Raw genomic sequence first — 27,308 nt, 5'->3', positions numbered from 1 at the left:
GGTCAGCCTATTGTTTTCTCCTAGGAGCAGTTCACACCTCATCACAAGGGAGCCATCAACTAGGTACCAGTTGACATTTGGAAGGCACTCAAAGAACCTAGAAGCTTTAGGCAGGGAAAAGGAAACTTTACTTAAGTACCTTTTCTGCTTTTCTGTAATAGACAAAATTCAACTTTGCCATTACATTGGATTTTGTCTAGCTACTAAAAAATTGAAATATTTCTCTAGTGGTTTCCTAGGTGGAGATAACTTTTATTAAAATTAACATTGTATTACAATGCTTTCCCAAGAGACAGCTACGACTGTGAAAATAGCCTTTCATTATAAGGACATGTTTAATATTAAATGTTTTTATGCCCTGTTCTTAAATACCATGCATTCTGCCTTAATGGAAAGGCCTAATTATGGTATGGGTCACTTATTAATATTTACAAGGAGGGTTTAGGCCTGTCAGAAAAGGTTATTTTGACATTTCAAATTTGTTGTCTAAGCCAGCACATCCAGGCTACTGGTAACAGGCCGGTGATCATGTTTGCATTGTCACTGCAGTAAGTGGCATAATGAGGGCAGCAGCTTACTTGTGACACTTAATTTCCAGACCTTGGGTACCATATGCTAGATATTCGATGAAATGCATTGAGAGCTAATAATAATATTGGTGTTGTATAATCTCTATTTTTTTTATATGTATTTTAATTCAACCAAGCAAAAGCTTTCTAATTTAATAAGCTGAGCTACTTGGAGGTAGCTGGAGAGCTACAGTAGCTCACGAGCTACTGGTTGTATACACCTGTGCTAGGTTCTTATAGGTATGTTAAATATGCCAGTATCTCAATTTAATCGTGTTGAAAGGAGGAGCACAATCTCTAGACCACTGGTTAGCAGGGTTCAGCAAAATTGCCAAAACAAATTTGGGGTAAACTTGCAGAAAGGGCAAATTTCCAACACTCCTCAGAAACTTCTCTGAAATCTATGGTGCTCTTATAACAGTGTTATCCTTATGTGTTTCTGTGAGATTTAAATAATGCAATAATGAAATGTCAAGATAGATTGTTTGTGCACTTAAAGTAGATATTCACAAGAGAATTCAGGGCATGTAGATCAATCCCAGAGAAGCATGATTGGTATGACTCTGAGTGTAGAGAAGCACAGAAAGCTTTAATATCCGCTAATAAGAATGGGGGGAAATTGAAACATTGGAACCTAGGTAAAGTATAACAAGACCCAAAGCTAACTAAACAGAATTTGGATTTCAACAAAGGGATGTAAAGGTTTTTTGGCATGTTATAGCCCATAGTAAACATAGCTATCAAATGAAACCAGAAGTTAGCATACAGCCCCATTTATTTGTTTCCCACTTTACCAACCTTTATGGTCTAGGTATTTGGTAACATCACATGTATCTAATCCCTGTTTCATATGAGATGTTAGATAAATCTACGTGTTTGCCAATTGAATTCTCTTTGCATGACACATTGAATTCTATTAATGCTCAAAATATTGGAAAGGCTCCAGGCCTAGACAAAATTGACAGTGACATATTTTGCTCTGAGCCTGTTATGTTGTGTGCATACATAAACAAGCTGTTGAGCAACACAGCTGCAGAGGCCCTGATACATTGCGAGGCACATAGTTTATTCCTAGACATAAACAAAGGAAATATAAATATTCTTGCACCAACCCTGGGGATTATTCCCTATTATCTTAATAGATAATCTGTAAAAGAAAGTTTGTAAACCGGTGCTGGTTAAGTTAAATCTGTGAATTGAAGAGATTCAAATACTTCACAGATTTTAGACTTCAGTTAGCTCTGTAGACAAAGTAGACTGCAGTATTAATACATTAATACAGGGGTTCAGCAAGTGTATGTACTTGTCCCACCACTCTCTGTAGTATATAAATGATTACTAACTTTTAATCTTGCTTGCAAAAATTATTCCCCATGCATCGTGGGCCATAAGGTGCCATCTCTTTTATTTGCAGATCATACTCTTGTTGTCTAAACTTGAAGTGGTCTCAGTGTTTTACTAGAAAGATTTAGTACGTTCTGCGGTGAATATGGATTGGAAATGAATGCTTCCAAATCGAACGTTATGGCCTTTAATCCACCTAATTCGGTTTAATGCCAGATTTCCACTAATTAATTTATCTTAGACCGAGTTCATGAATATGATTATTTGGGCATCTTAATATTAGATTCCAATAACTGGACTCCACAACTCCAAAAAAAGTCAGTTTATCTTGGATTAGAGAATGACAGCCCTGTCCAAATATGCAAGATATTTCCCAAATTAGCCTATATTCCCAATATTAGAGTTGTACAGCGATAAAGAAGGGAGTGCAGCACTGTACTGGCTGATTTATGGGGCTATTACAAAGCTGATCAGTTAGGAAATATATCTATACATATATATATTTTTTTTTACAAAAACTCCTAAAAGAAAAGATGCAGTCACAGGATTTTATCCATGTATGAACTGCAAGGCCTGTAAGAACGGTAAAAAGGTCAAAGACTTTTCCATCCCAGGCAGACCAGCAAAAAGAAACCTTTATAAATTGATGAATTGCAACACAGAGTTTGCTGTATACTGTCTGTCTTGCCCATGCGAACTCAACTATATAGGGAGCACCATCCATCCCACAAAGAGTTCTCAAGCACATGCGTGCTATTAAAAATCGAGATGTAACATATCCGGTGGCACCCCACTTTCAAGAGCATCACAAATCCAATCAGTACCTCCTAAATTTCTTTTGCCTGGATCACATCCCGAAGGACGAAAGGGGTGGGGACATGGTAAAAAGGCTAAGGAAGCTAGAATCTAAATACATAATTGAGATGCAAACCAAGAGTCCCTCTGGATTGAAAAATGAGGAGGAACTCTGGATACACATTTCATAAGAACATCAAATAGAGCTGCTGAGAGTCTGCACAGCTTATCATTACTTGTTAATTTATATTTGAAAGATTTGCGGTGAACAAAGGAGGGACGTACACTGAGAATATGGGCGGCAACTTCTGTCAGTTGGGGTGTTTACAGTGTCCCACATACAGAGGGAACTACAGGTGGAAATAGGATGTAAATAGCCCATCCAGGGCTTAATAGGTGATTAGAGTACAAAGATCACTATAAAAATAGATCCCACCCAGGAACCAACATAGAGATAAAATGCCCATCCAGAGCCGAATAAAAAGATCTGAAGGCGATACAAAGGCACCCCAGACAAATGTCACTTCTGCCGATTCAGGACGTGATGCTGTATATATTTGTATAAATTGTACATGCATATATCTAGAGAGACGAGAACTGTATATAGATTATGTATGTATTTGTACAGGCAAATATAACAAAATGCGTATTCAACACGTAAAATAAGGGTCATTAACAATACAAATGAATTTAAAATGTATGAGGGAACAATAAATTACAAGATGGCCGCCATGAGAAATTTAAATGTGGTACTGCAAATCCCTCCTTGCTTTCCAGGACAGAAATGAACTGCCTCCCCTTTCTATGTCGATGAACTTTATTGTTTTGTTTAAAAATGAACACAAATGTGGACCCTACCGACATTGACAAAGGCGTGTAGCCGAAACGCGTCTGTCGGGTGTTTGTGGCAAATAAATTTATAAAGAATATATAGGGTGTGTCAGCGCTGTGGAGTGAAAGGAGGGCAGTTGAGATGGGTGACCACTGGTTGAAGAGCCAAGTTTTTACTAGCTTCCTAAAAGTCACGAGGGTGGAACTGGTTTTAATGTGCAGGGGGAGGATATTCCATAGTCTAGCTGTGGCATCTGTGAATTGTCTATCTCCCCAAGATGTTTTCTTTGTGCAAGGAATGGTAAGAAGGTGAGCTGAGGAGGATCGCAAGGGTCTGTTGGGGGTGTATGGGCAGAGTACTTTCTTTAGGAACTCAGGTCCAGAGTTGTTGTTCGCTTTATATGCGATGCAGAGTACTTTAAATTTGGTTTGACTTCTGATAGGCAGCCAGTGAAGATGACGTATGACTGGAGAGATCGGTTTGAACTTGGGGGTGCTGGACAGAATTCTGGCAGCTGAATTCTGAACTAGTTGCAATTTGTTCAGGACTTTCTCCTGGGCGTTTAGGAGGAGTCCGTTGCAGTAGTCGACTTTCGACATAACCAGTGTGCACATGAGGGTCTTGCCGGCGCTGGGGGGGAGGAATGGTAGGAGTTTCCTTATCATTTTAAGGATATAGAAAGATGAAGAGACGACTGCGTTCGCATGGTGGATGAACGAGAGCTTGTCATCGAACATTACGCCCAGCTTCCTGACCTTGGTGACAGGTCCTGGGTGAGATCCCAGATCGGTTGGCCACCAAGTGGGGGACCAACCAGGGGATAGGCTGCCAAAAATCATTACTTCCGTTTTATCGGAGTTTAATTTTAGGGAGTTGATTGCCATCCAGGAGCAGATGGCCAGCATTCCCTCCTGGAAGCTGGCAGCAACTGCTCCTCCATCATTGTGTACTGCCAGCACCAGTTGGGTGTCGTCGGCGTACGAGGTTAGTCTCATCCCGCGTTTTTTAATGACCCTGGCCAAGTCCGACACATAGATGTTAAATAAGGTCGGACTTGGGGAGGATCCTTGGGGCACACCACAGGGAAGGGTAAATACAGGGGAGTAGAAGACACCGAGTTTGACTGACTGTGTGCGGTTGGAGAGAAATGAGGTTAGAAGGGCTCTGGCCTTATGCTGAAGCAGATGGAGGAGACACGGTTGATCAGGATGGCTTGATCGACCATGTCAAAGGCTGCGGACAGATCCAGTAGAATCAGGACTGCCGCGCCGCCTTTGTCTCCGATCATCCTGATCTCGTCAGATGCCTTAATGAGGGCCGTCTCGGTCCCGTGGCCCTTCCTAAACCCAAATTGGGTGTCATCCAAAAGATTGTTGTGGTCAATGAACTGAGATAGTTGAATGGTCATAACATTTGCGAACATTTTTGATTGAAAGGGGCGGTATGTGATGGGTCTGTAGTTTTTAGATTCTGATGGATCGAGATTGGATTTTTTCAGTAGGGGTTTGATGATGGCCTTTTTCCAGACTGAAGGGTAGGAGCCTGTAAGGAACATTGAATTGCAAATATTGGTAAGGATAGGGCTTATGGAGTCCGGGATGAGTTTTAGAATGGAAGGGGGGCAAGGGTCGAGGGGGGATCCTGATTTGATGGAAGAAATAAGCTCTGTTATCTGCTCGAGTGGAGTCTGACTGAATTCTGAGAACACAGTGGCAGGGGCGTTGGTGAAAGTGTTGCAATTAGAATGGTCGGAGTTGACATGGGTTGAGAAATTTGAGTACATTTGATTGACCTTTTCTTCAAAGAAGTTAGCGAGGGAATCACAGAGGACTTGAGAGACATCTATGGTTGAGCTCGTCGGTGGGCTGGATAGTTTGGTTACCACCTGGAACAACTGTTTGATGGAATTTTGTGCCGACTATTTGTGTAAGGTAATATTTGCTTTTCTCTGCGACGATGAATTATCGCGTCCTTATATAGTAATTTGTCTATGTTGTCGTAGTGTTTGCGCCAACGCCTTTCAAGGTTTCTGCAGTGTTACTTCTCGAGTCTAAGCGCCTCTGAGAACCAAGGAGCGGAGGGAGCACTTCAGTTAGTGGAAACATTCTTAGGTGGTACTAAGGTGCTAAAGGCGTTGTGTAGCCAGTGTGAGTAATTGTTGGAAGCTAGATCGGGGTCTGGTGTAAAGTTGTGTTGAGAGGAGAAGAGGGTTGTTTGTAGAAGATGGGTGTCAATGTTCTCCAGTATTTAGGGTGTCTTTCATAGATTCATATGCCTGAATCATTCCCCGTCGTCGGAGTGGGAGTCCCACGGTACATAAAAAAGCAATATTTATGCATAAAGTAACCAAAAAACCATGGTAACATAAAACCAGGAAGTAAAGTAGCCCTAAGCTACAAGAAAAAATTTCCACACTTATGACTATCATAGTTATTATGTACAGTCCAAACTGCAGCCAATCAGGCGACAGCACCCACCTGAATGTTCTCCTCAGAGGCTCAGGCTCTCTGATTTTCTACCGCACGTCGTGTGAAGGGAGTCTCCCTGAGCTCTGCTCAGTACTTCACAATTTTTTTCTGGATTTTTGCTTCTCTTCAGAATGTCATCTTATAAGAGATCTCTCTTTAGGCCTTGTGAATCTTGTGGGAAGCTCCGGCTATTTTCAGAAGACTCCTTATCCGGATCATGAGGTGAGAGATTGTAAAATCTGCAGGACCTTCCCTCAGAAGACCCTCAGAGATAGAGAAGGGCGTCTACTTCTGTGGCTACAGAAGATTAAGGACAAGGATAACCCCTTATCGGAGGTGGGAAGTGTGGCCTCTGGTTCATCTATGTCCTCTAGAAAGAGGATGGCTGAGGAAGATTTATCATCTCCTGGGGCTAAGGTGTCGAGAAAAGTTCAGCCTGCTAAGGGTTCTAGCTTGCCTTCTGCTTCCTCTTCAAAAAAGTCTTCTCCACCTTCAAAGTCTAAGCCTGTTACGCCCCCAAGAAAGACTGGAAAGTCTCTGGCATCAAAAAGACTTCTTGAGAAAGATTTCCCTCAGCAAAAAGCTCCGTCGTCGACGGCTTCGTCGACGGCTCCTTCGTCGACGATTATCATCGTCGACGCTACTTGTACGTCGACAGTTAACTTCTCGTCACCGAGACCCAAGATGATCATGTCATCAGCTTCATCTCCGTCGATGCTAGTCTCTGTTGCTGTTCGACCCCTCTCGTTGATGAAGGAGATTTCATCTCTCGTCAGCGCTCCGTTGACTGCAAAGGTTAAGAAGATCTTGTCGACGACTGCCGCGTCGACGGCCACCTCGTCGACGAAGACTGCCTCGTCGACGGCCACCTCGTCGTCGAAGACTGCCTCGTCGACGAAGACTGACTCGTCGTCGGCAACCTCATCGTCGACGAAGATTGCCTCGTCGTCGGCAACCTCATCGTCGACTAAGATTGCCTCGTCGATGAAAACAGCTGCCTCGTCGACAATCACTTTCCTGACGCCAGCTCCATCGACGACAATCTTGTCAACGGCACACTCGTGGACGCCTCTTTTGTCTTCTTGCACAGACTTGCAAGTTTGGTCTGCAACATCGGCTACTGCCTCCTCCGCCCTACCTACAACCCCCGGCTTCTTTGCTACAACGTTGTGGCTCCTCATTGGAAGCTCTTTCCCCATTGAAGTTGTCTGAGCAATTACTGGATTCTGAGGAGGAGGAAGAAGAAGAAGAAGAATCTTGAGAGGATGACAGATTCCGCACTGCTAGAAGTCCGGTGGGCTTGTTTATAAAGTATCAAGATGACGACCAGGAGGAAGAACCTTTTCCTGAGCCTGAAGCTCCAGCTCCTGTCACGGTTCCCACAGCGCAAATGCCTTTGGCCTTGCTTAATAATTTACAACATATGTTGGAAGACTATTATCGTCCTTTTCCTCTTTCTGAATCAGCGGAGTCTAGTCCATCAACGCCCATGCCAAGGGTTCCTGTATCTTCTTTAGGATCTCCTAGACCACGTTCTCCAGTACCATCTCGTCATTCCCATGATGCTAATACCACGGACGATGACAGGGAAGAGGGATAAGTGGATGATCGGTCTGTTCTTTCAGTGTGGGACGATTACCAAGGGCGACAAAACGGTTTCTTATACCAATGGAGACAAAGAAAGAGAAGTGCTTTCTTTATGATTTTAAAGATCAACCACGAAGGCACATAAGGACAATTCCCATCATAGACTTCATCTGGAAGGAAGGGTTGAAGATCATGGCAGCACCGAATTCTCTTCCTGCAGTCTTGCCTCGGTTAGACAAAAAATATAAGGCACCAAGTAATTCACCTGCTTGCCTCATAGGTCAGCCACAAGCTGACTGTCATCGCCCAAGCGGCACAGAGACGGGCCAGGAACCCCTCTTCGCCTATAAGAGCTCCACCAGACAGGGATGGCAGACGGCTGGATTCGATTGGAAAGAAGGTTTCCACTATGGCTGCGGCGACTGTCCGTGCTGCAAATTCCCTAGCCATATTAGGGAGATATGATAGGCAGATGTGGTCAGACATCTCCCCCTACATTAACATGCTGCCAGAACCTTCCGAGGCCTTGAAGATTTTACAGGAGGGAGAGTGTACCTCTGTGGAAATCATTGACGCAGCCGTGGATGTTGCATCCACAGGATTCAGACAGTTAGCGGGTGCAGCAGTACTGAGGAGACAAGGTTGGCTGAAATCTACATCTTTTCGCCAAGAGGTCCAAAACCAAATTATTGACATGCCATTTGATGGGGAGTCACTATTCGGCCAACATGTCGATGAGGCCCTTCAGGCTATTTAAAAAGACATGGAAACGGCGAGATCTCTTGGTAGCCTTCAATTTCGGAAGTCGTCCTTTCGAGGAGCTAAAGGACGTGGATCTTTCTCCAATAGGGGAGGTTACAATCAGCAAAGATCATATCAAACCTCTCAAGGTAATCAAAGATTTCAACCCTACAGGCAGCAGTCATACGGGCAGTGAGGTAACTCTTACTCGCAATCAAGAAGGAAGCCCTCCTATCGTGGACGGGATTCAAATAAAAAACAATGAGATCCGCCACCTGCCACCATTTCTGCCATTTCCCCAGTCAAAAGTTGGAGGAAGAATATCCCACTAATACTCTAACTGGTCCGCAATTACAACAGACAAGTGGGTTCTGGATATAGTTCATAAAGATTCCCCCAAACTCTCCTCCCAAAGGACCACCTCCTGCTCATCTCAAGGAGATTTTTTCCCAAATAAATCTGATGATTCGGAAAGGAGCAATCAAAAAGGTCCCTCCTTTACAAAGAGGAACAGGATTTTATTCGAGATTTTTCCTGATTCTAAAAAAGTCAGGAGAATGGCGCCCCATTCTCGACCTTCGCGCCCTCAACAAATACCTGAAAAAGTTATCTTTCCAAAGGTTAACACTTCAAGAAATCCTTCAACTGCTTTCGGCGGGGGATCACATGGCCACCCTCGACCTCCAAGACGCTTATTTTCATGTGCCAATCCTACCCAGACACAGAAAATGTATACGGTTCAGAGTGGCTGGCAGAGACTTTCAATTCAGAGTCCATCGGTTTGGTCTACGATCAGCACCCCGTGTGTTTACAATGGTCCTAGCACCGGTGACCGCACACCTTCGTCTGCAAGGAATTCAAATTTTCCCATACTTGGACGACTGCCTTATCAAGGCGAATTCTTTTCAAACCACAAACGCACATGTTCAGAAATGTCTGTTACTGTTCCAATCTCTGGGTCTCTCCATAAATTTTGAAAAATCTCATCTGACTTCATCACAGAGAAATACCTTTCTGGGAGCCACATTGGACACCCAGCTGACTCAGGCCTTCGTCTCAAAAGAAAGACAACTCAAGATCTGCAAACTAGCTCGCTTATTGCCATCAAAAGAGTGCGTTTCAGTCCGTTTGTACAAGTCTTTCCTAGGGATGATTTCTTCCTGCATCCCTTTGATACCCAACTGCCGTTACAGAATGAGACCATTGCAAGAAGAACTCAAACTTCAATGGTTGCAGATTTCGGGGTCTTTCGACAATATCGTTTGCATCACTCCTCGGATGCGAGAAGCCTTCCATTGGTGGAATCAAATAAAGAACGTAAGGGAAGGATGTGCATTCCTGGTTGAACTGCCGGATTTCATTATAACCACAGATGCTTCCCTCGAGGGATGAGGGGCGCACCTTCAAGGGATGACGGTCAACGGCAAATGGAGCTTCCAACAAAAGAAGTGGCATATCAACCTTCTGAAGTTGCGAGCCATTTTCTTGGCCCTGAAGTCATTTCAAACCATCATTCGGGGAGCCTCAGTAATAATTCTAATAGACAATACTACAAGTATGCATTACTTGAACAAGCAGGGAGGGACGAAGTCAGCCCTACTATCTCAACAAGCTCAAGAGATCTGGGACTGGGCGATTCGTCACAAGATCAGCCTTTCAGCTATTCATGTTCCAGGAGTCGCCAATGTTCTAGCGGATTCCCTCAGCAGGTCAACAATATCCAATCACGAGTGGGAGCTACATCAACCAACCTTAAACGGAGTCTTTCGAGAGTGGGGCCACCCCGATCTAGACCTGTTTGCGACCAGCTAGAACCGCAAATGCCCATCCTTTGCAAGTTGGGTTCCCCACAACGACTCGTGCGGGAATGCGTTTTCGATGAACTGGTCGCAGATATATGCCTACGCCTTTCCTCCGATTCCGTTGGTTCCACGAGTTCTCCGCAAGATCAAGAAACAACCTTGCCGCATGATACTCATTGCTCCCAGATGGCCTCGCCAATACTGGTTCACCAAACTTCTCCTCCTCTCGGAGTGCGATCCCATTCAGTTTCAACCAATACCGAGTCTTCTGTCCATCCAGAACGGACAAATCTGTCACCCGGACCCAGCATCTTTGAGATTAGCGGAATGGCTCCTCAACACCTTGAGTTTGCACACCTAAATATTCCTGCGGACTGTCAGGAAGTTTTAGCTAATGCTCGAGCGCCTGCTACTATTAAAACATACAAGCTAAAATGGAAGAGATTTTGCATGTGGTGTCAATCTGTCAATATACACCCGATTCATGCAAAACCAGAACGAATTTTACCGTTCTTTCTTCATTTGGCGAGATCGGACCTCTCCCATTCTACTTTGAAAGTGTTCTTGGCGGCGATTTCAAGGTTTCGGCAGGATGGATCTAATTCTCTTTATTCAAATAGTCATTCAGCAATTCTTCAAGGGATTGTTTCGGATGTTTCCCCCTATTCGGCGTCCACCTCCATCCTGGCATCTTAATGTAGTGCTTACACAATTTATGCGGCACCCCTTCGAACCTATTCATAAAGTGGACTTAAAGTTCCTTTCTTGGAAAGTTGCTTTGCTATTGGCTCTGAAATCAACAAGGAGAGTCCGTGACCTTCAAGCGTTCACTATTAATACACCTTTTCTTAAATTTACCTCAAAATCAGCAGTGCTACGCACCAATCCCAGCTTCATGCCAAAAGTTCCTGCGGACTTCCACCTTAATGAACCAATAATTTTAAAGACATTCTTCCCAAATACGCTGACAGCTGCGGAAAAATCCTTGCATTCCCTTGACTTCAGAAGATGTCTCAAGTTCTATTTACAACGGACTTCAACAATCCGTAAATCAGACCACCTGTTTGTGGCCTATGGTAGATTACGTCAAGGACATTGTTTCCAACCAACCATAGCTCGTTGTATTTCTGCTGCAATTTGTCTATGCCATGAACAGACGGGAAGACCTTTGCAGGCAACCCCAAGAGCGCATTCTACGAGAGCAATTTCTTCCTCTACCGCTCTCTTTGCCGGTGTGCCTCTTCATCAGATCTGCAGAGCGGCAACTTGGTCCAACAGACACACTTTTAACAAGCACTACTGTTTGGAGGACTCAAGCGATGCAGATGCATCAGTGGAACAAGCTGTTCTCCGCAATCTTTTCAAATAAGGTGAGCCCCTGTTCTCCCTCCTCCACTATGCTCGTTTTTATAAGACGCTTATTCCATACTGTTTCTATGTCTTAAAATTGTTCTGCATATGTTGGACACAAATGTATTTATGTATGATTATAACATTTTGGTACTTCATTGATTGATTTATGTAGATATCTATACAGTTTTTACACACACACACACACACACATATATGAGATGTATATTTACTATGGTACAAAGGGGCGTCTTATGAGCATTATGTTCTGTACTGCTATCTACTCAGGAATGTGAATCTATGAAAGACACCCTGAATACTGGAGAAGAACAATAGTTACTTACCTGTAATCTGTGGTTCTCCAGTATTGGTGTCTTTCATAGATTCACATGCAACCCGCCCACCTCCCCTCAGAGGCTGGTTAGGTTGTTATACTTTGGTTCACTCATGTGCGAGAAAATCTGAGAGCCTGAGCCTCTGAGGAGAACATTCTGGTGGGTGCTGTCACCTGATTGGCTGCAGTTTGGACTGTACATAATGACTATGGAAGTTTTTTCTTGTAGCTTAGGGCTACTTTACTTCCTGGTTTTATGTTACCAAGGTTTTTTGGTTATTATATGCATAATTATTGCTTTTTTATGTACCGTGAGACTCCCACTCCGATGACGGGGAATGATTCAGGCATGTGAATCTATGAAAGACACCAATACTGGAGAACCACAGATTACAGGTAAGTAACTATTGTTCTTCCTCCTCGCCCGGAGTTGTTTGGGTGCACGGGAGTAAGTATGCGGGCGGTTCGCTTTTCTAATCTTAATAGTAAAGATTACTGCGGAGTCGTCTGTCCAGGTCAGGGGGATAACAGTAGATAGGGAAATGTTGCTATTGTTGGTGAAGAGACCATCAAGTGTGTGACCCGGCAGGTGAGTGGGTTTTGTGACTAGCTGTCGTAGACCCGCTGATAGTAGGTCTGTTGTAAGGGAGGAAGAATCCTTGTCATCTGGGGAATCTAAGTCAAAATTAAAGTCTCCCAGGATGGTGTAGTCGGGAGCTCCTGCCCCTGGCTCTAAGAAGCTATCTAGAGCTGAAAGGAAATCAGCTCGGGAGCCAGGTGGGCGGTAGAGGAGGGTCCCGTTGAACGATTGGAAGTTCGAGAGCATAATCGAGAAGGTTAGTGCTTCCCAGACCGGAGAACCAATTGTTTCTATTTTAATTAAGTATTTGTCTCGATAAATAATCGCTAAGCCACCACCCTTCTTTAAAGGTCTATCCTGTCTGAGTATGCAATATCCGTCGGGAGTGGCGGCGCAGAAGTCTGGTCCAGAAGAGGGATCACCCCAAGTTTCAGTTATAAATAGGAGGTCTATGTTGTGGTTGGTTAGTAATTCGTGAATTTCAAATTTACGTTTGGGAAGGGAACGTGCATTTATGAGGGTGGAATAAATGTGTTCAAGGTTAGAAGGTAGGGGGTGAGAGCAGGAGAGTGGGGACAGGGTGGGTAGAACCAGCTTGAACGAGCAGTTGGCCTTTAATAGGGATCCCTCTGGCAAGTGGTACACTTACGAAGCGCAAATTAGCGCCGTGGTTTAATGCGGGGATTGCCACGATGTCGGATTTGTTTGGAGATGGGATACTACTAGATCATGACACATTCGTTAACGAAACTGGGGCTCCGGAACAGTTGTATCTCGTACATGCTGCTCTGACACAATACGTTAAAAGGCAATGGGCCCCGAGTAGGCAGGAGCCTCCCACGAATGACCTGGTTAAAATGGTACATTATATGGGAAGGGGTCGGCATCTTATCAGATGGCTCTACATCGGCATTAGCACACATACTGCGGCCCCTTTGGACGCACTGAAGGCTGCGTGGGAAGGGGATATCGACAGGTCCCTCACAGACAAGGAATGGTCTAGGGTGTTAGAACACCCGAGGAAGGCATCAAGGAACACGAAATTCAAATTTATACAAACCATGGTATTGCACAGGGCCTACCTTACTCCGCATAGATTGGATAGAATGTTCCCCCAAACACAACATCACTGTCCGAGATGTTTGTTAGAAGGCGCCGACCTAATTCACATGTTGTGGACCTGTCCAAGACTGCGAGTATATTGGGACACCATAAGGAATAGAATAGGGGTAGCGGTAGAACGGGAGGTGAAGAACACGGTGGAGGAATGCATTCTAGGGTTGCATACACAAACGCCCAAATACAAAGTACAATACCGATTTATGGATCTAACACTTATATTAGCCATACGAAACATTACAATGAGATGGAAATCACGGAGGCCCCCAGATGTACTGACATGGCACACGGAACTAATACGCTGGGGCACTGCAGAGAGCGCAACACTACATAGGGAAGAGCTTAGAGGGTTACGGAAAGTACCAATAGCATTAGAGTGGGATGCTCTATTGGAAGTTCTAAAGTCCAGAGCTGCAGCTGAAGCACAGCCATAGGTATTATAACCTAACGCATACAAGAATAACCAAGCCCTAACGCCAACGTATACGCAGGAGGTATCAAGGCACATGCAAACGACTAGGCAACAAGTCCAGACTGAAGTTTACACATACATGACCGGAAGGAGAAGTACGCGTGAGACCGGGGAGGGTGGGGAGAGGGGAGTTTCGGGAAGTTAGTAATAATATTGCGAAAATATGTCTGTCACAAATGTTCACCGTCCTTTAGTTTAATTACTAATGCAACAGCCGCATTAAAATGTTATATATATCTGGATTGTAGTGGGGAGCTGCAAATGGCTCATGTATACAGGATTGGATGTATAAATGATGCAAGCTGTGCACATTGTAGTGACACAAATGAAAATAAGAAATGCAATAAAATATTTTTTTTAAATAAACAAAAACGAACAGTTGGGGCGATTGGAGGATGGTTTATTGGCAATTGAGTCCAAGCTGAAAAAGGGGCAGTGATGAGTATTAATGGTGTTGTTGAAGTCCATAAGCTGAGAGCTTGTGTATGATAATACCTTTTTGCCTGTTGTTGGTATTAGAGGGCCAGGGGGACTGGCCCTGGGCCCAGGCGCAGACGGGCTTGGCTTATATTACATGTGAGAGCACATCTGCCTGAGCAGATATGCCCATGTAATGCCTACTTCCCTTGCTAGTCATTTCAAGTGTGCAGGAAGCATTTTTGAGAACGTGCGCTGGCCACTGGTCATTAAGAGGAACCCAGCTTCATGATTGCTTCAATGAAAATACTGGTGTTTGGTATGTAAAACCTTCTCTTAATAAATCTGTACAGATGCCAATATCAGATTTATTTGGACATGCACCCAGAGAGCAACTTAGAGGTGGCCCCTTTAGCCCTACACATCTCTTACTGGGTTGGTTAACTGCCACCACAGAAGGGTTTCAGGCCCCTAGCAAGGGCTACTATATCGCAGTACCCTAAACATCCCTAAATTGATTATTTAGGAGTCCCCCAGCACCAGATCCCCAGATTCGACTTCATGAGAATTGAAGAAGGGCAAAGAAGAGACAATACTGTGAGAACAAAAGACCTTCACAGGGCCCCCTGGCACCTTAAGTTCGAAAGGGCATTTCTGAACTCTGCTTAAAAGTACCTGTTGCTATCTGTGTTTTTCTCCCATAGGATGACACAGTAGCATTTGAGGCTCATGCCTCAAAACCGTTATTTAAGTGTTTTCCTATTTTTGCTTTAAAATCAATATCTCCGTTTATACTAAAGTTATTCTAAAGATTTTGATGTCTAAATTCTCATAAAAATCCACTGTATTTTCATAAATTGTCCCTGATATCTTATTGAGTATGTGATCTATTTATTGACTGTGCATGTGTAACAAATGCTTAATACTCCTCTCTGATAAGCCTAAGCTGCTCAACCACACTACCACAAATAGAGCACTTGGGATTCTTAAAGTAAGCCCAGTAAACTAATAAGGGTTGTCTGGACTTTTTGCATGGTGTTCCCTTACATTGGCACCACTACATAAAAAGCCAGCTTCCTACAGTGACCAACACCTCTCTTATCATTCAGGATGCTTATATGGATCACCTGCAGATTCAAAGTACTAGGTCTTCAAAGGAACTATCATATGAGTCTACTGAAATCTTTTCTTCCCGCTTTCAAGGCAAACGTCCTTCTTGATCAGACAGATATCTGAAAAACCAAGGATGAACGAAATCCAGAGCTCTAGCGCAAGAAGGTCAGACCATCTGGAAGTGGTTGCTAGTCATGAACCTGAGGATCATTGCAGATCACCTTCCAGAGATCCAAAATGCTCAAGCATACTCTCTGAGCTGGACATTTCTGGAGAAACATGACTGGATTCTAAATGATTCCATCCTGCACAATAATTTCTGTGACTTACATTTCCTTCAGTTAGATCTCTTTTAAAGCACTGACAACAGAACATTCACAGAGTTAGACTCTAGCTTAGACTCCATCTTTTTCATGGATGAAGGAGATTAACTATTCCTGGAAGTTTGTGTACGTGTTCCCACCTATTCCCATGATACAAGCAGTGATCCTCAAACAAAATTTACTCAAGGGCCAGAATGATTCTGGTAGCGCCAGAGCAGCCCAGGCAATGGTGGTTTACAGACCACATGCTGGAGAATACGGCGCAGACCGGATTAGCTTTTCAAATTTGTGGGCGCGATTTTTCATCCTAATCTAACTTCTGACTCCCAAACTCTTCCCTCTGGAGTGTATTGACATTCTAAAAGAAGATAATGACCACCCATGAGGGCTTCCTACTCTTTCAGGTAGAAGAGATTCTACATCTGGTGTTAGCACTACAACTTTAACCCTGTCACCTGCGAAGAAGAATACACTGTTACCACATCTTCTTCATTTGGCAAGGTCAGACACAGGTTTCTTAAGTTAAAGTCCATTTGATAACTATTACTCCCAGCAGAAAATCCACTTTACAAACCTCCGTTTTTTCAATATTTTGTTTTGATAATCAAGTTTATTGGTTTCAAGAACAAATCCCAAAGAAAAACCCTTGGCAGTAAAATCAAGCACAGTGATTGAAGAGACACATTAGAAAGAAAAAGGACATAGACTTGTAAGGCACTTGTAAAGAAAGTAAGAGCACATTCGCATACGTTCAATCTTATACAACAAACACTTGCACCCCCTAGGGCCGCAGGTTGAACCACTTGCCCCATACCTTATCAAAAAGCTCGGGGCAGCCCGGGCCTCGAAGGGGGCCTCCTCTTCGGTACTGCACCAGTCCACTCCCCTTCTCAATTTCCGCCTAGTCTGCGGCTTGGCCTGGGACCAGAGTGCTGCTATATCTCGTTTCGCCAACGCCGTGCCCAGGGAGCGCTTATCAGCCCGGGAGCCATCAAGACCGTCAAACACACCCAGGAGCAAGCGCAGTGGGTCATGAGGAACCTCCCATCCCAGAGTCTGTGTGAGTTCCAGTTCCACCCCTGCCCAAAACGGCACCAAGACGGGGCACTGCCAGGTCATGTGGTAGAAGTCTGCAGGGGCTTGACTACAGCGCGTGCAGGCCTCAGACGGACCTTATAAAGGCGCGCTGGGGTAAGGTAGGCCGCATGGAGATAATAAAGTTGGATCAGACGCAACTTGAAGGAGGTCGTCAGGGTCTTGGGAGCCATAAGGGCATCCCCCCAATCTGCTTCTTCAAGGGGACCCAACCACCCCTCCCAGCGGGCGCGCGGCAAGTCCAGGAATGCGGGCCATTGTTGACGAGGGAGCGGTAAATCTGCGATACTCCCCCTCTGCCCAGGTTCCCCATCATCACTTGGGCCTCGAGAGAACTGAATTCCGGGAAGGAGGTGGGGGACGGAAAGTGCATTCTCAGGGCATACCGTAATTGTAAATATTGATAAAAATGGAAGGAGTGGAGTGAGTAACGTTGTTGGAGATCCACAAACGATCTGATGTGGTCCCCTACCCAGACGTCTCCTAGGAGCGAGATCCCGATGAGATCCCAGCGACCGAAGCCTCGGAGGGACAAAGTTTCCTTCAGCCAGGCACCACTCCACAAGGGCATCTGCCTGGTGAGTCTCCCATCCCAGTGTGTGTGGCGTAGGGCCGCACGCCAGGCCATGAGCACCGTTCGAGTGACTGGGGTGAGGGCTTGTGGTATAGGGGCCCCGTACATGTAGGCCTGGAGCTGCGGGAAATCCATGGACCGGAGTTCCACCCGGTATGCCGGGTCGGAACAGCCGTCCGCAAACCAGTCCTGGATCACAAGGAGCCTCGTGGCCAGGTAATATAGGTGGAGATTGGTGACCCCTGGGCCCCCATCGTAAGGAGGTATGCGACAGTGCGCCAGGGATAGTCGCGGCCCCCCCCCCCAAAAACCGGGAGAGGGTACTGTCTAGTTCCTGAAACCAGCTTCCTGGGAGGTAACGGGTAATATTCTGTAAAATATACAAAAAACAGGATAGGACCATCATTTTGTAGAGGGCACTTCTGCCAAGGGGGTTAAGGGGAAGGGATTGCCATTTCCGGAGATCCGCTTTGGGTTTGGAGACCAGGGGTGCAATGTTCAGGGCCCATTCGAGTTCCGGAAGGAGGGCGACCCACACCCCCAAGTACTGCCTGCGCAGGGAAATGGACGTTTGCCAGTCGAAGCAGTCCAGGGATGGGTGCAGGGGGACCAGTATGGATTTTGCTGGGTTGAGCTGGAGCCCAGAGACTCGTGAGAGGGCATCCAAGCAACGTCGGCCTGAGCTCTCGGCGTCCGCCAGAAAAAGGAGAATGTCATCGGCGTATAAGGCGATCTTGTCAATCTGGCATGGGTCCCAAGCCCAGCCTCGGATATGGGGATCCTGACGGATCACGGAGGCCAGCGGCTCCATTGCTAACGCAAATAGGAGCGGCGAGAGCGGGCAGCCCTGGCGAGTGCCCCTGTGAATGGGAAAGGTCTCTGAAAGCACGCCATTGATCAGGACCCTCGCCTTGGGACTGGAGTACAGTACCCGGATAAGGCGCCGAAACGGGAGCCCAAAACCCATCACCTCCAACACGTCCCCCAAATAGCACCAGTCCACCGTATCGAAACTTTTTCAAAATCAATGAAAAGCAGGGCCAAATATGGGGTAAGGTGGTGGCGGTGTGCTAGGGCGAGGTGAAGGTGGCGTATGCAGTGCCTGGTGCCCCGGGCCGGCATTAAAGCCACATTGATCTGGGTGGACCAAATCGTGCCAGTGGGGGCGGAGTCTCTGGGCCACAGCAGTGGCGAATATTTTTACCTCTGTATTGATGAGGGAGATGGGACGGTAGTCCGCACATGCCAGGGAGGGTGGCTGTGTCTTCGGGAGGACCACAATGGTGACCACATCCGTCTCTGGGGGGGAAAGACCCCGTGTCCACCACATGGTTGAACAAGTCCATTAATGGGGGAACCAAAGTGTCACGGTAGGTGGCATAATATTCTTGGAGGTAGCCGTCCGGTCCTGGCGTCTTACCTGAATGTAAAAGCGAAGTGGCCCCTTGTATCGCCTCCGGGGTGAAGGGAAGATCCAAAGTTTCCGAGATCGCCTGGGGGAGGCGGGGCAGCCGAGTCCCGGTCTTGGACAGCAAGGCAGTGAGAGAGACACTGGGGGGTCGGGCCGCGTAAAGGGCAGCGTAGTAGCCTGCGAAGGTGTGGGCGATCACTCGAGAGGTGAGGTGGTGCCCGCCAGTCTCATCATGGATCTCTGGAATAATGCGGTTGGCTTTGGGGTAGGACACCAAGTTGTGGAGCAATTTACCATTTTTATCGCCCCAACCGTATACGCGTGCCACGGAAGACCACCATAGCATTTTAGCTGACTCCAGTGAGATCTGACAAATCTCTTCGCGGATCAGTGCAAGCTGCCGAGCGGAGACGTCGCTGCCAGAGCTAGCCTCGGCACCCTCCAGCTGTGCTGCGTGAGCCTCTAGCTGCATAAGACGGGCAGTCTGTCCCGCGCATTTCGTGTGGACCAGGCCTCTAGCCATTCCCCGTATAGTGGCCTTGCCGGCCTCCCATAGCGTACCCGGCGAGGGGACCGAACCCGTGTTGGTCGAGAAATAATGCCCCAGTTCCTGCCTGAGGGCTTCAACAAATTCGGGATCTTGTAGGAACTAGGCCTTTATCCGCCACACCGTACAAATACCACTAGGGGAGTGCCCGAGACGGAGAGAGACGGGGGAGTGATCTGAGATGCCTCAGGGCAAAATAGTAGCCCCGGACATCAATTGACAGTCTGGGGCTTTGAGCAGGAGTAAGTCGATGCGGGAGTGGTGCGGTGGTGCGCTCAAGTGTGTGTGTTGTTCTCGGCGGGGGTTCCACACCCTCCAAGCATCACAGAGACCCAAGGCAGAAGACCAATCAAACAAGCGCCTAGCAGAGGTAATGTGGGGTGTTGAGGGAACACCTGACGTGTCGCGGGAGGGTTTCAGAACGGCGTTGAAATCGCCTCCAATGACCGTCGGGCCTTGAGGGAACGAGGAGATAACAAGTGTGAGACGGCGAAGGGCAGAGGCTATGGCGGCGGGGGGGACATACACACATAGGAGGTTGAAGGCGTGTCCCTCGACCCTACCTGTCAGGGCCACATAACGGCCGTGGGCGTCAGTCTCAGCCTGCGCCAGGGTAAAGGGAAGCACTTTCCGAAGCATTATGGCAACCCCCCGGGAACCCCGTGTAAAACCGGAGTGCCAGACCCTGTCAAGCCCATACCGGGCAAGCAAATTGCAACGTGAACCCAGAAAGTGCGTTTCTTGTAGAAACAGGGTGTCAGGTGCGTGTCGCAGAGCGCTACGAAGGACGGCAGTGCGTTTTATGCGGTCCAGGAGGCCGTTGACATTCCATGACAGGACATGGAGGGGTCTATTCAGGGTGGACGCCATCCGGATGGAAAGTGTGCAGTGGAGGGGCCACAAGCGCAGGTTGACCCGAGTCCCAAGAGAGGCATCGGTCCCTGGCCGGTGTCAGTGAGTGAAAGTAGTGCGATTCAGTAAGTCTTAGGTCGTCATCGTTAGTGTACATGCATAGATCTCTGCCAAGAGAAAAAAAAAACGGTGGCCCGTAGGCAGCTGAAAAAAACACACGTGGGAGACAACAGTCTACCCCCCTCCCAAGCCCCCCAACACCCCCCCAGCCTACACTTCTGAAGATGAAGCATCTGTCGCCCTGGAAAAAAGACAACTTATAACAACAACCCACCAATGAGTCTAAATGCTAAGCTAAAACGGTTAGCTAAGCATGGACAAAGCGGAGGTGGACCCCCCTCCATAGAGTCGGATAGATAATCGCCATCAGCTGCAAAACAAATTATGAGAACAATCATGCAACAAGTAAACACCAATAGTACCCAACACTGAAATAGGAAACATTGTGCATAACAGGGATACATCAAGGATGAGTCGCTCCCATTACAGAGACGGAATAACACTCATGGGTATAGGGGCCCTTTAGGAGGCCGAATAGGAAACCCTGCTGTAGGCCAGAGTTCAAGTCCCCTTGTCTTCCCCGGTTCCACGTAGCACAGGGCTCCTAGACAGGTCAGAGTCAGATATGGCAGAGCGCAAGGCCACGGAGGGATCCGGGAGCTGGCTCAAATCAATCAGGGAGGTAGTCCGGCTGGGAGAGGCGGACCTTTGAGTCTATTTACGAGAGGGAGGGAGCTGGGCCGGCACGCCCGATGAGCGAGAAGCCCCCCCCCCCATGCCCCCCCGACGGTCATTTTTGTTATGGGATCTGTTCTGGCGTCTCTGGGGTTTCGGCACGAGGCTGCGTGGGGTCCTGTCCAGCGCGGGAGGGAACCGGTCGACTCAAAAGGGGCCGCTCCTCAGTGAGCCAGGTCCGTGCCGCCTGAGGGTCATCAAAGAAGAATGTCTTATCTTGAAAGTCAACCCTGAGCCGGGCCGGAAAAAGGAGACCGTAGCGCAGGCCCAGGTTGCGAAAGTTCTGTTTCACATCAGCGTATGTCCGACGTTGAGCCTGCACCTCCCTGGTGTAGTCCGGGAAGACCATGATCTTGCTGTTTTGGAAAATCAGCGGACCCTGTGCCCTAGCCGCCCTGAGAATGGCATCTATGTCCCGGAAATTGAGGATCCTTAAAATAATGGGGCGGGCAGGAGGCCCAGGTGGAGGCTTGGGAGCCAAGGAGCGATGAGCGCGCTCTATAGCGAACCAGGGTGAGAGGGACTCGCGAGGCATCCATGAACACACCCAGTTCTCCCCGAACGTGTCCGCGTGGCCCTGCTCGGCCCCGTCGGGAAAGCCGACCAGACGGAGATTGTTTCTTCTCGACCGGTTTTCAGCGTCTTCGGCTCGTCGGTGGAGCTCCGAGGTCGGAGTCTGGAGACGGGCCACCTGGGTCTTAAGTTGGCCAATGTCGTCTTCGGCCGAGGAGATACGGGATTCAGGGTCCGTAATGCGCGTCGTGGCATTGCGCAAGTCCTGGCGAATAAGGGCCATGTCCACCCTCACCTCGCCAATCTTGTTTTCGACGGAGGCCTGCGATGCGCCTATCGCCTGAAGGACCGTGGAAAGATCGTCCCCGGCGGGGACCGGTGCAGCTGGGGCCCCCCCTCCAGGACCTCGGTCCGACGTGGTAAACCGGGCCAGGTGGCAGCAACGGGTCAACGACACGGGATCCTCGTCAAGAGAGCAGTTGAGGTCTGGTGGGGGCAAAGGAGGGCCCGAGCTTCGCGGAGGGACTCCGTTACCGGCATGGGCCGGTCGGAGCAAATAAGGGAATACTGCCACCGCCCAGGCCGGCAATCTCAGGCATAGACTCCTCAGTGAAAATCGTGGCGTGTGGAGGAAGGGAAGGAAAGCGACAAGGGAGGAAGGGGAGCGGAGGCACCACCAATGTCACCCCCACCCCAGGGCGACCCCCGAGGAAGAGGACCAGGCCCCGGCATCGTCGCAGATGCGGGCGGTCAAGAGGGTGCAGGCCCGGCCACCACCGGAACCAGTGCTGCAGCGAACGGTGGCAGGGGGCCCCCAGTTGACCCCTGGTAACCCTGGAGAGGACAGTGGAACAGGTGGGTGGGTATAAGTCCCCGCCGGCTTAGTTCACGCAGCTGGGCAGGGTAGGCCGTGAAACTGACCCAGACACATGGAACAGGCTGGGCTGCAGGGGGAGAGAAAGAAAGTCAATCCTGCCTCGTCGCTCCTCTGCGCTGCCCGACAATAGCAGCCAATCAGGCCGAGCCGTGACACAACACGGCAGCACCCACGTCCCCTAGGCAGGTCCGCCAGCCGGCCCCGCAAGTCCCCCACCTCCAGCGCTCCAAGGGGTACAGGCCACACCCGCAAGGGGGAAAGAACAGGTCCGGGTCAGCCACTCTACGCCGCTGCCCCACAGCGGCAGCCGAGCCCCAATGCGCCCCCAGATGTCCCAAACTCACCGCCGGGGTGGGCCAGGCCCATGCAGAATGTCCGCGGGCAGTGACCCCGCCCCCCCCCTCCTCCAGGCAGGCCGGAGCCGAGGTGCAGAAGGAGGGCCGCCGCCGTGGGGGAGGAGGGAAGGGCCCAGCCCCCACGCCACTACCCCATCCCGGCAGCTGATTGCCGCACGCCGTTACTCACCAGGCCACAGCTTGAGGGGTCCTCCCCGGCCGGGCCCCACAGACCACCGGGCAGGTCCCGGAGCCGAGGGGACTGCAGCCCGTCTCCGGTACCCGCGGGTCTGACCACGCGGGGGGTGAGTCCACCTCCAAAGCGGCCTCAGCGCCACAACGTGGATTGTCGGTAAGGAGGGTGGAGAGAGGGGGAGAGCAGTCCAGTCCAGCGCCGCAGAGTCTCCGCAGCACCCAGGAAAGCCAGGCAGCGATCCGGCCAGGCGCAGGTCTCTGCTCAGGAGCGACGCGGCAGGGAGGCCGCCATTTCAGGATTTCCAGGCCGCAGCATGAGGGAAGCAGAGCGGGATGGCGGAGACCCCGCCGCCCCATCAGAGGGACCAAAACACAGCTAATGGGGCTGAGAACCCCAGAGGGTGGCAGAGAGTTATGGATGGCAGCTGTAGACGGGCGGATTAGAGGCGGATGACGGAGGGGGTTCGGAGCACTCTTAGAGTGCGACCGCCATCTTGACGCCTCAGGCCACGCCCCCCAGTTTTATCAATATTAAAGTAGTTACAGGCTTCCATAAGCGTATTAAAAAGCCTTTACGCCAGAAAGAAATACCTCTCCTCCATGGAAATTGAACATTACCCTCTCGTGTCATGACTTCTCCGTTCAAGCCAATTCACAAGTCATCCCTATTGCATATTTAATGACAATCTACTTTCCTTGTACATTTAACAGCTGCATGTAGGGTTAGCAAAATTCACACATTGTGCACCCATGCACCATACAGTGTTTCATAAGAACAAAGTGGTCATGTGCACAGTTTTGAAGTTTCTTCCTAAGGTGATTTTGGATATCCATGCACATCAAACTATTACCTTGCTGACGTTCTCAGAATGCTACTTCCCTGGATAAGAGATCTCTCGTACAGAAGAGTTCTTTATCTGGACAAAACTAAAGATATAAGGAAATCTAAATATTTTTTGGTGAACTGTGGTCACTGACACACAGGATTGGCCACTTCCAAGGAGTCACTATCTAGTTGGATAATAATATGCTTTAAAAAAGCAAATAAACACTATCCGGAAAACCAAAAGCTCACTCTGCCAGAAGTAAATCTACTACAGCTGCTTTACTGAGAAACATAGAGATTTGTAAAGCAGCCACCTCAATATATGTGCATATCAGTACGAGGTACTATTTATTGTCTTGAGTCAGACTGAGTCAGACAGGCCTTCCTGAGAAACCTCTTTGCCTAGTTCGATTAACTTTTTCTTATTTTACTTCCATCCCTTTTATTAAGGATGTTCTGTTCTGTTCAATGCTTATGATTATCAACGAAGAGTATGCAGTTCCTATGGAATTACAAAAAGGGGAAACCCTATTGTAAAGACAGGTCGGCGAGTCTGATGAATCATAAGCAAGTGTCCTTATCCACCCAGTTGGGCGGCATGCTTCATCATAGGGCACCTCCTCATTGTGCCAGCGCTGCAATGCCCAACGGGCCCCTCGAGGCAGCTCTTTACCAGAGATCTTTTTAAGATATTATCATCCTAAAAAGATCTCCGGCAAAGAGCCCCCTCGAGAGCCCATTGAGTAGCGCGGGCCCAACAAGAAGCTGCCCGATGGTGAAGCTTGCCAATCAACTGGGTGAGTTAGGACTCTTGCTTCAGAATGATCAGACTTTCCCGACCTGTCTTTGCTCTAAGGTTCCCCCTTTTTGTTACACCATAGCAATTGCATACTTATTGTTGATAGATTTATTCTGGGATCATGAATGCTGGACCTTAGCTGTACTCATAGTCCCTTTTTATGGACATTGGTTTATGATTATCTGTGGACATCCCCAGAAGGAGAAGGAACGGTTGCTTGCCTGTACTCCTAGTTCTCCTCAGGGTAATCTCCATAAACAACCTACCTTCTTCCTTGATTCAAGAGATAAAGAAAGCACACTTTTCTCTCTATTAATACTCTTTTATTTGGTCATAAAAATAACTGGAGCAGCTGTCACTGATAGAGCATGATGGGGTACTGAAGGGCTACGAGTACATTCAGCTGCAGTGTCCGCTTTTTCTTTCATGGCTAGAACTTATATGACTACATTGTCTTTGGTTTCTTCTCTTCCTTTTCTTTAAAACTGAATGTGAAAGAGCTTTTTTCTTTGCGATTTATATTTCTGCTGACAACTGTCTATTTTTCATTATTAAGAGTTTATTTTTTAATTAAAGAAAATGGAATTGGCCAGTTTAGCTTGTTTTGTAGGCTGCTGCACTTTTCTTTTTTCGAATGCGAATTATATATTTTTTCTATTAAAAAGTTGTCCGGGATTTCACATGTCAGCGGGACTTTTCAGTGCTTATAATTTCACTGGAGTTTCTCTTGATGGAGAAGTAGGATTACTGGTAAACAGCCATTCCATGTTTCAATCCACTTTACAGATTGATTTGCCCTTTTTAGCTAATGTGAACTGTTCCACTTTGTTCACCAGGAAACCTGCAGACTTGCAAAATTTGGCACCAGGAACACACCCACCATTTATTACATTCAATCATGAAGTAAAAACTGATGTAAACAAGATTGAAGAATTTCTCGAAGATGTCTTGTGTCCACCAAAGTAAGTGTTAATTAAGGTAGAGAAATACCTTTGAATATTTTAATCTTCTGTAATTTATTATGAACTCTAATTTCATGTAGTCTACTGTAAAGGCATGTCAAAAGACTACCTTCTTTTGATGATTTGTGGGTAAATGATTGTACACTTTTAAGAACATTTTAAAATACTATGGCTTTATTCACTCCCACATAGTTTCAAAGGTTGGATATGCTGCCCTACTGCCATTTCTGTTATCTTCATCAATATTGCAGTACAGCTCTGTCCATTGGCTGTCTTGACCTTCATGATCTTATTCGGTTCAAAAATAAGTTTGTATGGTTACTATATGAACATTGCAATAATGGCCCTTTTATTGTTTGGCAAATGTTTCTTATGCCTCAACTTTTTCTTAAAGCAATGGATAAAAACAAGTGAATAAGCCCACTACTATTTATTTTCTCCCAAACCTTGGAGTAGAATATATGAGGCCTTTGTGGATATCCATGATGTGTGGTGTGGTAATTTATGACAAAATCACTATGAATTCTGGAATGAAGTATGCATGTTTGGTGTTTGTCTTCGTAGTAACCGGTAGGGAATCCACAAAGTCTCTTGGAAAATATAAGGGCGCTCGTTTCGTCTTCAAATCTGCCTCTATGATTCACAGGAGCAAGATAACCCTTTTATATTTCTAATTTCCATGTAAGCTGAATCAGAAAATCAGCATACCCCTCTCTATCGGGCATCAAGGTAGGAGTAAGAAGTCCCTGTCCACTACATTGCTGTCAGTCCAGTTTAAATTTTGAAAGCTCATGAGAGCTTGATACCAGGAAATGCTTCTCTTCTGAAAGAGGTGAGCCAATAAATCGTACCTGTGACCCAATTAAATAAGGAGTTTGGCCCACTGATGCAAGTGCCATCTTGTTTGGCACTGGAAAAGACCGTTTTACCTCACCCAGCGCCAGTTTACAGGTGAGACATGTTGGCACTAAATTTGCCCAGTGAAAGGGGAAGGGGGTTCTACAAGCTCCAGCAGCGCTAGGAAGTCTTTTCTTTGGGATTGGCCGCAATTGACCCATATGCCTTAGAACCACAGCCCTTCCCTGACTTCTCTGCTGTTCCTATTCTCTGTCAACATTGCGGCGTTTGACTCCGAGATAATTAGAAGCTACTCACTCGATGAAGAGGTACTCTTTACCATTGAGAACTTTCTTGACGCCCTGCATCTATTTGTCATTGAAAGCCCCGATGTTAAGAGTTCATACCACAAGGTTAAGTATTAAATAAGAGAGTTGTGACTATTTCACCCACACTGGACCCTGCAGAGCCATCAGCTGAGGATCTTTTGCCCTTCTGCTTTTTTTTAAAGATAAATTGCAGCCTCCCCATGGCCGCCAGTGCCTTCCATTTAATAAGCCTTTTGTCTTTCTTTTCCTGCTCCTTCTCCACTATAAGAGAAGATAGATCAAAGCAGAGGCGGAGGGAAAAGAAAGGGCTCCTGGAGGAACAAACCTAGTGCTGATCAAACAAGAGTCCCACATCCTAGGCACGGGAAACCAGCAATATATCGGTCATCTTCCCATAAAAAATATGCAAGCTCTTCATCCATAGCAGACCACTGATAACAATGACACTTCAAATTTTAATACTTATTTCTAAAATGCTGAACACACCCCTAGCCCAGATTTCCCTCATGCATGAT

At 47.2% G+C, this 27,308-nt stretch overlaps 1 protein-coding gene across 1 annotated transcript in view; it reads left to right on the top strand.

Annotated features, from left to right (window-relative positions):
- CLIC4 (CLIC family member 4) overlaps window positions 1-27,308 on the top strand; it is a 286,715-nt gene that overhangs the window by 155,704 nt on the left and 103,703 nt on the right. Inside the window, exon 3 of the mRNA XM_085647822.1 lies at window positions 25,502-25,627. Coding sequence (XP_085503948.1) covers window positions 25,502-25,627 — 126 coding nt within the window. The remainder of the gene's footprint in view (window positions 1-25,501; window positions 25,628-27,308) is intronic.

Source organism: Triturus cristatus, chromosome 3_2 (assembly GCF_964204655.1).
Source record: "Triturus cristatus chromosome 3_2, aTriCri1.1, whole genome shotgun sequence".
NCBI lineage: Eukaryota > Metazoa > Chordata > Amphibia > Caudata > Salamandridae > Triturus > Triturus cristatus.
This window is presented reverse-complemented; position numbering and strand designations above follow the sequence as displayed.